Genomic DNA, 12,829 nt, shown 5'->3' with positions numbered 1-12,829 from the left:
ACTCACTCAGTCACTCACCCACTCACTCACTCACTCATTCACTCAGTCACCCACTCACTCACCCACCCCCCACCCGCCCACTCACACAACACTCACTCAAGTCACTCACCCACTCACTCACGACCTCACTTCATGAACTCAGTCCACCCACTCCACTCACCCACCCCCCCCCCACCCTCCCACTCACACCCTCACTCACTCACTCCACCCACTCTCACCTCACTCACCCACTCACTCACCCACTCACTCACCCCACTCACTCACCCACCTCACCCACCACACCCTCACCCACCCACTCACTCACCCACTCACTCACCCACTCACCCACCCACTCACTCACCCACTCACCCACCCAACTCACCTACCCACTCACCCACTCACTCAACAACTCACTCACTCAGCCACTCACTCACTCACCCACTCACTCACTCAGCCACTCACTCACTCACGCCACCCCCCACCCGCCCACTCACAACACTCACTCACTCACTCACCCACTCACTCACTCAGCCACTCACTCACCCACTCACTCACCCACTCACTCACCCACTCACTCACCCACTCACCCACCCACCCACTCACCCACCCACTCACTCACCCACTCACTCACCCACTCACCCACCCACTCACTCACCCACTCACCCACTCACTCACCCACTCACTCACTCAGCCACTCACTCACTCACCCACTCACTCACTCAGCCACTCACTCACTCACCCACCCCCCACCCGCCCACTCACTGTGGGTCTCTGTGTGAGTCTGTGCTTCTCTGTGACCTTGGTCTCTATGACCTCCCCCCGTGCCCCCCCCCCCCTCACTGTGACCCCCTTCCCCCGTGACCCCCCCCGTGACCCCCCGTGACCCCCTGTGACCCCCCCAGGTGTCTGGACTTGGTGCTGCGTGACGTCGCTGCCGGAGGGAGGGCTGCCATCATGGTGGCCTCGCACAACGAGGGCACCGTCAGGCACACGCTCAACAGGTAGCAACAACAACTACAACTACTACAACAACTACAACAACTACAACAACAACTACAACAACAACTACAACAACACTAACTACCACTACTACCACCACCACTCTCACAACGAGAACACCGTCAGGCACACGCTCAACAGGTAGCAACAACAACTACAACTACAACAACTACTATCACTACTACTAACTACTAACACTACCACCACCACTCTCACAACGAGGGCACCGTCAGGCACACGCTCAACAGGTAACAACACTAGCACTACGTGCCCCCCCCGTGCCCCCCCCCCCCACCCCCCCCGTGCCCCCCCCCCCCGTGCCCCCCAGGATGCTGGAGTTGCAGGTGTCTCCGTCAGCAGGACGCGTTTACTTTGGGCAGCTGCTGGGGATGTGTGACCACATCAGCTTCGCCCTGGGTACACACACACACACTCACACATTCACTACACACACTCACTCACACGTAGACATACACGTACATACATACATTCAACACACACACACACACTCAGTACACACACACACACGTAGACACACTCAGTACACACACACGTACACACACTCACTACACACTCACTCACTACACACTCACACTCAGTACACACTCACACTCAGTACACACACTCACTACACACACTCAGTACACACACACATATATACATACACACACACAAGTACACACACTCACACACAGTCACTACACACACTTAGTACACACACACACACTCACACTACACACATTCACTCACTACACACACACATATACATATATACACACACACGTACACACACACACACATAGACACACACGTACACACATTCACTCACTACACACACATACACACACACTCACTACACACACTCAGTACACACACACTCGGTACACACACACTCACTACACACACTCAGTACACACACTCAGTACACACACATTCACTACACACACACACGCACGTACATACACACACATTCACTACACACATATATATATATATATACACACTGACGTACACACACACACTCGTACACACACTCGTACACACACTCACTACACACATACACACACACACGTACACACATATACATACACACACACACGTACACACACTCGTACACACACTCACTACACACATACACACACACATGCACACGTACACACACAGACATGCACACGTACACACACACGTACACATACACACACACACACACTGACACAAAGACAAAGATCCCCCGTGTAGCCTGAACAGACTGTCGGGGCAAGTGCTGTTAGCGAGCACCTATGAAGGCCGGCACGGCACACGAGGGGGTGGGTGGCCAGCACCACGCCCGGCCGCCTTTGTTTCCCCAGTGCTAGCGATGTTTACACACCGCACCAGGTACTCATTTGAGGCTGAGTCGACCTAGGGGAGGCCCGGGACCGGTTCAGATAATCGTCACTGGTGTTGGCCGTGAGCGGGAGTCGAACTCGGGTCGCCAGGTTCATAGCGCAGCGTAGCGCTAACCACTACACCACCACTCCCCACACACACACAGACACACACACACGTACACACGTGCACACACGGCTACCCCGTGTACACGTTATGTGTGTGTGTACCTGTGTGTGTGTGTGTACCTGTGTGTGTGTGTGTACACTGTGTGTGTGTGTACCTGTGTGTGTGTGTGTACCTGTGTGTGTGTGTGTACCTGTGTGTGTGTGTACACTGTGTGTGTGTGTGTACCTGTGTGTGTGTGTGTGTACCTGTGTGTGTGTGTGTACCTGTGTGTGTGTGTGTGTACCTGTGTGTGTCTACTTGTGTGTGTGTGTGTACCTGTGTGTGTGTACCTGTGTGTGTGTCTACTTGTGTGTGTGTGTGTACCTGTGAAGTATGGGAATTGACGGCAGGAACTTCTTGACGGGAACACACTTTTATTAAATCTTTACGTATCAAAATACAACGTGTAGTCTCCTTTCTTCCGACTTCACACTCCACTACTCTCGTGTAAACTCTAGGCCTCTGGCTACACACGATACCCTTCACTCGTGTAGACCCTACGCCTCTGGCTACACAATACACTCGACTCGTGTAGACCCTATGTCCCTGGCTACACAATACACTCGACTCGTGTAGACCCTATGTCCCTGGCTACACAATACACTCGACTCGTGTAGACCCTATGTCCCTGGCTACACAATACACTCGACTCGTGTAGACCCTATGTCCCTGGCTACACAATACACTGCATTCGGCTCGTGTAGACCTTACGCCTATGGCTACACACACTACACTCGCCTCTGGGTTACACAGAGTCCCGGTCCCGTTAGGACAGCGGGACTAGGTACCGCAGGGCCCTAGGTCTTCATCCCCGTCTTCATTCTTCGCTGGTTACACACTGCCCTCACGCCTGTGTGCATCCCCTTTTATAGCCCCTGCTCACGAGAGGCGGAGCTGATGCGTACTTCAACGTGAGCATCGCTCCTTAATGAACCAATCACGACGCACTCTCTCTACGATCCGTTTTCCCCAGCGCGTGTTAACACTCCTCCACCAATCACACCGCGCTGCCACCCGATCACTCCCTCTCAGCACGTCACCCGTCCACAGCCAATCAGTACCCCGTAACCCACGACCCCGCGCTGACCCCTGATCCTCCACCGTCAGCGCACGTCACCACCTACACAGCCAATCATTACGCGCTGGCATACGATCTCTAATCCCAGCGCGTATCACCTCTACATCACCCCCTCCCACATAGCTTGCAGCCGGCCCGGCTGTTAACCAACAACACAACCTAACGTCAATGCAGTAACAAAGAAACTCCACCTCTCAGTGTGCCCCGTAACGCAACAACAACAACACAACACAACACTTAAATATGAAGCAATATACAGCCCGACGAACAACACAATAAAAGCGAACACCGGAAAACGAACACAATAAAAGCGAACACCGGAAACCGAACGCGCCAAGTGTCTCTGTGACTAAACGCAGTGCCGAGGCGCTCCGGCTGCCTCGACTCCTCACGTGGCAGGTCACACAAAGTAGCGCGACCTAGCGCGAGTCCGTCTGGCCGGTCCGTCGTATGGGACGGGACGTTGGCGACCGTCCGGTGGCTCCGGCTGCTCAAGATCCGGCCGCCGGTGGTCGGCAGCTGTCAGTTCCGAGACACCTGGGAGCGGATCAGGCGGAGACATGTGAGGAGCAGGCAAAGACAATTCCCCCTCAGGGTCGCTGGTCACGTCACATGCTCGGCCCTCATGACACAAGGGGAGGCCATACGGAGGCGAGAACGGTTTCAGTCGGGAGGGGTGGACGTACCAACGGCGTTTTCCCCATTTTATCTGAACGCACTGGGGGCGTGCAACCCGCACGACCTCCACGGGTCCCCGCCACGGCTTCAACAATTTAGGCGACGTAGCCAAAGGTGCCTGCGGGCAATGCAGCCAGGCCCTGTCACCTGGTTCCCAATTGTGCACGGACACCTTCCGTGCCCGCAACCGCTCGTTTGCAATTTGGCGAGCCCGTGAATTAAGCCGTGCGGCCTCCCTTGCCTCTGTCAGCTTATGAATATTAAATTTAATATGCTCTGCCAATTTCGAATTTGCTCGTGGTGCGGACAGACCCAGCTGCGTTTCCATGGGCGGGTCGGCTTCCCGACCGTACATCAGATAAAACGGGGAAAATCCCGTAGCTGCATGGGGGGCCATTCTATACGCGGCGAGGACCCCAGGGACCTGCAGGTCCCAATCAACATGCGCCTCACACACCTGCTGGCACAACATAGAAGTCAATGTCCTGTTAAGCCTCTCCACCATCCCGTCCGTCTGCGGGTGGTACGGGGAGGTACGCACCTTCTTGGTACCCAACAGGTCGCACACCTCTTGCAGTAATTTACTCGAAAAATTCTTCCCTTGGTCAGTCAGCAAGCGTTCGGGAGCCCCCTTGTCCAGGACGTAGCCCTGGACAAAGGCGTCCGTCACAGCCGCCGCCGACTGGTTGGCGAGTGGCCACGCCATAGGCCACCGGGTAAAATATTCGACCCCCACCAACAGGTACTTATTACCCCTAGGCGTGACCGGAAAAGGCCCCAGAATGTCGAGTGCAACGAGCTCGTTAGTGCGCGAGACCTGGATGGATTGCAGCGGTGGATTAGCTGGCACAGGCGGTGGTTTCCGTCTGGCGCACTCAACACAACCCTTCAGAATGTTCACCACGTCACCCCCCATTCCCGGCCAATAATAGTCACGCTGAAGCAGGGCAAGCGTTTTGTTAACTCCCAAATGCAAGAGGCGTTCGTGTGCGGCCAAGACAACCTTCCCCCTCACAGCAGCAGGCACCACAATCGCATGCCGCCGGGACAAACTGTCCCATCTCATCAATAGGCCTTGCTTAAGCTCGTAGGAGCCAGTTCGGTCGTGGTTACCTTCGGAACCCCCCGTCTTGCGGCGCAATGCCAGCAGGGAGCTGTCCGCCATTTGGAGACGGCCCCACTCAATCAATGACATTGAGAGCAGCGAGTCCTGACCCCCAGGGGTAGCGGGACCATCCCCAATTGGTGTGCTCGCGGCCGCAACCAACGCCTCCCTACCTTCCGTAACCGGCGGTTTACAGCGCGCCGATCCCGATAAGCACGCACATTTGTGACAAGGCAACAACCGCGACAGGGCATCGGCATTTGTGTGTCGCAAGCCTTTACGGTACGTAGTCGTGAACTGATAGTCCTGGAGGACTTCCAACCACCGCGACAATTGGCCCGAGGGCTGGGCGACCCGCAATGAATACTGGAGCGCCGCGTGGTCCGTCCGGACCGTGAAATGACGACCATAGAGATATGGCCTGAATTGTTGTACAAAAAAAACAATGGCAAGCAGTTCGCGACGGGTGACGCAGTAGCGCTGCTCTGCCGGCGACAACACCCTGCTACCATAGGCGACCACTCGTTCGACCCCTCCAACGACTTGGGACAGCACTCCCCCAATGCCCGTGTTGCTAGCGTCCGTGTCTAGCAAGAAGGGACTCGCGAAGTCCGGATAGCGCAAGGGTGGGGCCCTAACCAAGGCGTCCCGGAGGGAGCAGAATGCAGCCTCCTCCTCCGGTCCCCATCGGAACTTCACTCCTTTCGCCGTTAGAGCGTGCAAGGGTTTTGCAATGGTGGCAAAGTGCTCAACGAATCGGCGATAATACGAAGCAAAACCGATGAAACTGCGTACGTCTGACACTGACGTGGGCGTTGGCCACAAACTGACACAGTCCGTCTTCGCAGGATCGGTAGAAATCCCCGAAGAGTCGACAATGTGACCCAAGTACCTCACGGATTTACGAAAAAGGTGGCATTTGGCCGGTTTAAACTTTAATTTAGCCGATCGCATTCGCAAGAACACCCCCCTCAATCGCTGGAGGTGTTCTTCAAACGTTTTACCGAAAACAATGACATCGTCAAGGTAAATGAGGCACGTATCCCACTGCAAGCCCGACAAAACCAATTCCATAAGACGCTGAAACGTCGCCGGAGAGGAGTGAAGTCCCATGGGTAACCGGTTAAACTGAAACAGGCCCCCTGGAGTCCGAAATGCGGTCTTAGGCTTAGACTCTTCGTCGAGTGGCAACTGCCAGAATCCGGATAATAAATCAAGAGTCGAAAAGTATCGCGCACCAGACAATGCGTCGAGAGACTCGTCCATCCTGGGGAGCGGATACGCGTCGGCCACAGAGATCTTATTCAGGCGACGGAAATCGACGCAAAATCGCAGGGACCCGTCCTGCTTTTTAACGAGCACAATAGGCGCTCCCCAAGGACTGGAGGAAGGCGAAATAATGTCGGCTTCTAGCATATCGTTAACTGCCGACTGAACATGTTCCTTCTCAGCAGGACTCAGTCGGAAGGGATTTTGCCTGACCGGTGCCGCATCGCCCGTTTCAATGTGGTGGCGTAGCAGGTCCGTGCACCCAATGTCATACTTATGTTTACTGAAGACATCCGAAAATTCAATGAGCAACCCGCGCAGCGCACCCAACTGTACCGCTGATAAATCGTCAGAGTCCGCGCACAGCGAATCAACCCAATCGAGGTCCTCCTTCAATGTAACGTTTTTCGTGGGACTCGGATCCGCCTGCGCAACCAGCCTCTCCTCCGCAGGGACCCGCGCCGCGTGAGCTAGCACGGTGCCCTGCTGAATGACGGCCGGCCGCGCCCCAGCGTTTAAAACCATCACAAACGGATCCCTGTCAGCCCCCACCAAAGTGTGAGCCACCGACAAATCGAGACCTCCAACAGCCCTATTAGAAGGACCCAAAAGCATGCCCTGTTCCGAGGCCTCCTTCACCCATGGCTTCCGCAACCGGAGGGGAATTAACATTTGTGAACCCGGGGGCACGTGCACGGTCTGTGTCGCTAACGCCTGTATGGTAGCGCACGCCGTCCGAATTTCATTAGGGCTCGTCAAAAATGAAATACGGCGACCCGATGGTAGTTCAATGCAACGCTGATCAATGAGAATTTTGATGGGCATTTTTGCCAAAAAATCAGTGCCCAATAGACAAGGGACCGCCAGGGAGGACGAAACAAAAACGGGTCCCGACAATTTGATATCACCAATGCAAATGGATGCCCTAATCTGACCGATAATGCCCAACGATCCCCCGTTAGCGGCGTAAAATGGCACATCCACCGGAAGAAGCGGACGACATTGTACAGGGAGAATATTATAAATGAGATCCGATATAATAGTCGCCGATGCCCCCGTGTCCACTAACACCCTGACCTCGACCCCATCAATAGATCCGGTAACTACGGATGAACCCGCTGAGGCAGCCACTATTCTGTGCCCCAACTCCGACCATTTAATGTCTCCCCGGTCCCGGCCGAATCGCCCTCTCTGAACCGAATCCCCGAACTCTACTCGGCTCTCCCCCGCCGCAACGCGACGACCCATATGTGCCGAGTATGCGGGCCGAGCATGTGAGGTGCCGCGACTTGCCGGGGTTTGCAGGGACGACTTGGGGCCTTGGTCGTCGTCCAGCCGAGGTCCCATGGCGCGCTGACGTGGGGCGCGGCAACCGGAGGCCACGTGGCCCCGGAGGCCGCAGTTATAGCAGGTGATGACAGTCGTCGGAGATCTCGGTTGCTCCAGCTTGCGGGCCGCTCGCAGAGGCGAACGACCCCCCGATCTCCAGTCCCCCGGTCGTCCCGCGATGAACGCCTCCTCTCGTGGGCTGACGACTTGGGGCACGGTGACAACTGGGCCCGGAGTTGAGGCCACGGCAGCGTTGCAGACGACTCCCTGTTTACGTTGAAGGACCTCGTGCGCTTGTATGCTTGTGGCGACCCGTAAGGATGAAATATCGGTCTCATCGGCCGTGTTGATGGGGACCCCCAGGTCCTGCGCCAACTTGAGCAGCTGCTCCAAAACCATGGCATCTTGGCCCTCCTCGTCCATACGAGGGAACGCGGCGTCGGCGAGAGCAAGCAACGCCGTGCGGTAGGCGAGCACGGTCTCCGTGTCCGCCTTCCGTCTTGCATAAAAATGATGGCGGCACGCGGAGGGAGGACCATAGACCTTGGCCATGAGAGCCAGCGCATCCTTGAGCGTGGAGCGGTCCGACCTGCGTGCGGACGTGAAGGCCGCGAGCGCGTTGTCATCCAGCATGGCAGGCAGTGCCCGCAGTGCCGTAGCGTCGGACCAGGCGGACATCTCCTGATGCGCCAAAAATCTGCGCTGAAATTGGCTCCAATCCCCGCCTTCCGCCTTGAAGGCTGACAACGTGGGAAGGCGCTGCTGAAAAATGAAGTCGTCCTCCTCCTCGTGCTTCCTCTCTGCCGCCCCGTCGGTGTGTAAGATGGCGGCCCCATCGGCGGGTGTGTGATGGCGGTCCGCCGCGCGCGTTGGTGACGTCAGCGGGCGCGCATGGAGAACCGCTGCCACGTGGTGATGGCCGTTCCCGCCAAAAGTCGGTGCAGATGAAATGGCGGCCATCGCCAAATCGTTTTGGCGGGAATCTGCAGGGCGACCCTGCAGAACGTCGGCCGCCGTTCCCGCTCCTCCCGACGAGCTGATCTCCGCCAAGATGGACGCGGCGGCGAGCAGCAGCTCCGCCAGACGGGAGTGCGCTTCGGGAAGCACGGCGTCAGTCCCCCGTGGCTCGTCCGGCGCCGTCGGCGGATCCTGCCCCGTGGGCAACTCCTCTTCCTCACCCCCCGATGCCAGTTGACCCGCGTCGTCGAGGTTGTCCCCGTGGTCAATCCCGTGGGTCCGACGGTTCCTCCTTGTATCCATGCTTGGAAGACCGTTTCACTTCTGACGCCAGTTGAAGTATGGGAATTGACGGCAGGAACTTCTTGACGGGAACACACTTTTATTAAATCTTTACGTATCAAAATACAACGTGTAGCCTCCTTTCTTCCGACTTCACACTCCACTTCTCTCGTGTAAACTCTAGGCCTCTGGCTACACACGATACCCTTCACTCGTGTAGACCCTACGCCTCTGGCTACACAATACACTCGACCCGTGTAGACCCTATGTCCCTGGCTACACAATACACTCGACTCGTGTAGACCCTATGTCCCTGGCTACACAATACACTGCATTCGGCTCGTGTAGACCTTACGCCTATGGCTACACACACTACACTCGCCTCTGGGTTACACAGAGTCCCGGTCCCGTTAGGACAGCGGGACTAGGTACCGCAGGGCCCTAGGTCTTCATCCCCGTCTTCATTCTTCGCTGGTTACACACTGCCCTCACGCCTGTGTGCATCCCCTTTTATAGCCCCTGCTCACGAGAGGCGGAGCTGATGCGTACTTCAACGTGAGCATCGCTCCTTAATGAACCAATCACGACGCACTCTCTCTACGATCCGTTTTCCCCAGCGCGTGTTAACACTCCTCCACCAATCACACCGCGCTGCCACCCGATCACTCCCTCTCAGCACGTCACCGGCCCACAGCCAATCATTACGCGCTGGCATACGATCTCTAATCCCAGCGCGTATTACCTCTACACCTGTGTGTGTGTGTACCTGTGTGTACCTGTGTGTGTGTACCTGTGTGTGTGTGTACCTGTGTGTGTACCTGTGTGTGTGTGTACCTGTGTGTGTCTACGTGTGTGTGTCTACCTGTGTGTGTGTGTGTGTCTACCTGTGTGTGTGTGTGTGTGTCTACCTGTGTGTGTGTGTGTGTCTACCTGTGTGTGTGTGTGTGTCTACCTGTGTGTGTGTGTGTGTGTACCTGTGTGTGTGTGTGTACCTGTGTGTGTGTGTGTACCTGTGTGTGTGTGTGTGTACCTGTCTGTGTGTGTGTGTGTGTACCTGTGTGTGTGTGTACACTGTGTGTGTGTGTGTACACTGTGTGTGTGTACCTGTGTGTACACTGTGTGTACACTGTGTGTGTGTGTACCTGTGTACCTGTGTGTACACTGTGTGTACACTGTGTGTGTGTGTACCTGTGTACCTGTGTGTACACTGTGTGTACACTGTGTGTGTGTGTACCTGTGTGTGTGTACAGGTGAGGCAGGCTACCCCGTGTACAAGTACGTGCCGTACGGCCCGGTGCGCGAGGTGCTCCCCTACCTGTGTGTGTGTGTGTACCTGTGTGTGTGTACACTGTGTGTGTGTACACTGTGTGTGTGTGTGTACACTGTGTGTGTGTGTACACTGTGTGTGTGTGTGTACACTGTGTGTGTGTGTGTACACTGTGTGTGTGTGTGTGTGTACACTGTGTGTGTGTGTGTACACTGTGTGTGTGTGTACCTGTGTGTGTGTGTACCTGTGTGTGTGTACAGGTGAGGCTGGCTACCCCGTGTACAAGTACGTGCCCTACGGCCCGGTGCGTGAGGTGCTCCCCTACCTGTGTGTGTGTGTGTGTACCTGTGTGTGTGTGTGTACACTGTGTGTGTGTGTACCTGTGTGTGTGTGTACCTGTGTGTGTGTACAGGTGAGGCTGGCTACCCCGTGTACAAGTACGTGCCCTACGGCCCGGTGCGTGAGGTGCTCCCCTACCTGTGTGTGTGTGTGTGTACCTGTGTGTGTGTGTGTACCTGTGTGTGTGTGTACCTGTGTGTGTGTACACTGTGTGTGTGTGTACACTGTGTGTGTGTGTACACTGTGTGTGTGTGTACCTGTGTGTGTGTGTACCTGTGTGTGTGTCTACCTGTCTACCTGTGTGTGTCTACCTGTGTGTGTACAGGTGAGGCTGGCTACCCCGTGTACAAGTACGTGCCCTACGGCCCGGTGCGTGAGGTGCTCCCTTACCTGTCGCGCCGCGCCCAAGAGAACCGCTCGGTGCTCCGCGGAGGAGGCGGAGCGGCGCTGGAGCGCTCGCTGGTGGCGAGGGAGCTACGCAGACGTCTCCTGGCTCCTCTCCTCAGTCTCGTGGGAGCGGGAGGTGGTGGTGAGGTGGTGAGGAGGTGGTGAGGAGGTGGTGAGGAGGAGGTGGTGAGGAGGTGGAGGAGGAGAGGGTGAATTTTAACGCAGTGGAGTGGCCCAGGTAGGCCCAAGTCCAGGCCTGGGGCAGACCTGGGGGCTTGGCCCTACACAGGCCCTAGGTAGGCCCCAGGCAGGCCTAGGTAAGCCTGGGGGCTTGGGCCTACACAGGCCCAGGTAGGCCCAAGTCCAGGCCTGGGGCAGACCTGGGGGCTTGGCCCTACACAGGCCCTAGGTAGGCCCCAGGCAGGCCTAGGTAAGCCTGGGGGCTTGGGCCTACACAGGCCCAGGTAGGCCCAAGTCCAGGCCTGGGGCAGACCTGGGGGCTTGGCCCTACACAGGCCCTAGGTAGGCCGCAGGCAGGCCCAGGTAAGCCTGGGGGCTTGGACCTACACAGGCCTAGGTAGGCCCCAGGCAGGCCTAGGTAAGCCTGGGGGCTTGGGCCTACACAGGCCTAGGTAGGCCCCAGGCAGGCCTAGGTAAGCCTGGGGGCTTGGGCCTACACAGGCCTAGGTAGGCCCCACTGAAGGATGGTGATGAGGGTTGTGGCGCTGCAAGTTGCTTTTTGTGATGGAATTGAAGAGCGATTTGTGTCCGCGATGTTTACTGCACACACCACAGAACCAGGTACTCGTTTGAGGCTGAGTCGACCTAGGCGAGGCTCATGACCAGTTCAAATGTATCGTCACAGCTGGTCGTGTTGGTGGCCGTGGACCGGAATTGAACTCTGGTTCGTAGGTACAACAACACAGACACATAGACACACAGTGACACGCAGTGACACACACACAGTGACACACACAACAACACACACACACATAGACACACACACAGTGACACGCAGTGACACACACAGACATACATAGACACACAGGGACACACACAGTGACACGCACAGACACACACATAGACACACACAGTGACACGCACAGTGACACACACACAGTGACACACACACACACAGTGACACACGCACAGACACACAGTGACACACGCACAGACACACAGTGACACACACATAAGACACACAGACACAGACACATAGACAGTGACACGCACAGACACATAGACAGTGACACACACAGACACACACATAGACACACACAGTGACAACAACAACAACAACCGCCATTCGCCACTAAGTGGCGGTGACGTCACCACGGCGCTTGTGCCAGGCCAAGTGCACCTTGAGGCCGCCACGTGAAGTGTCGAACGCCCGCTGGCAGGAGGTCACGTGACAGACCCAGCAGGTGCCACGGGTTGTACTGCTGTGCCAGGCTAGGTGCATGAGGAGGAGGTGACGGGGCAGACCGAGCAGGTGCCATGGGTTGTACTGCTGTGCCAGGCTAGGTGCATGAGGAGGAGGTCACGGGGCAGACCCAGCAGGTGCCACGGGTCGACTGACCGAGATGACCGAGACGACTGGCTGATGCACCACCTGTGCCCCTGA

The 12,829-nt window shown here is 56.5% G+C and overlaps 1 protein-coding gene across 4 annotated transcripts; it reads left to right on the top strand.

The window, feature by feature from the left end:
* Positions 1 to 875: 875 nt before the first annotated feature.
* Positions 876 to 12,829, top strand: LOC133361832 (proline dehydrogenase 1, mitochondrial-like). 4 transcript variants are annotated; one of them, XM_061580823.1, is made up of 4 exons: positions 882 to 980; positions 1,307 to 1,395; positions 11,144 to 11,363; positions 12,725 to 12,829. In XM_061580823.1, exons 1-4 carry the CDS (start codon positions 934 to 936, stop codon positions 12,735 to 12,737), a joined length of 369 nt encoding a protein of 122 aa, XP_061436807.1. In that variant the 5' UTR covers positions 882 to 933; the 3' UTR covers positions 12,738 to 12,829. The 4 variants fall into 4 exon arrangements, 2 of the variants coding, with proteins under 2 accessions (XP_061436807.1, XP_061436808.1); XM_061580824.1 differs by having other exon boundaries at positions 11,144 to 11,347; positions 12,725 to 12,809; XR_009757424.1 differs by lacking the exons at positions 11,144 to 11,363; positions 12,725 to 12,829 and adding an exon at positions 10,740 to 10,808 and having other exon boundaries at positions 876 to 980.

The sequence above is a fragment of the Lethenteron reissneri genome, unplaced genomic scaffold, assembly GCF_015708825.2.
Source record: "Lethenteron reissneri isolate LAM-NWPU_2019-01 unplaced genomic scaffold, ASM1570882v1 scaffold_125, whole genome shotgun sequence".
NCBI classification, from domain to species: domain Eukaryota; kingdom Metazoa; phylum Chordata; class Hyperoartia; order Petromyzontiformes; family Petromyzontidae; genus Lethenteron; species Lethenteron reissneri.
The sequence above is the reverse complement of the archived record's forward strand: the minus strand, read 5'-3'. Positions and strand labels throughout refer to the sequence as shown.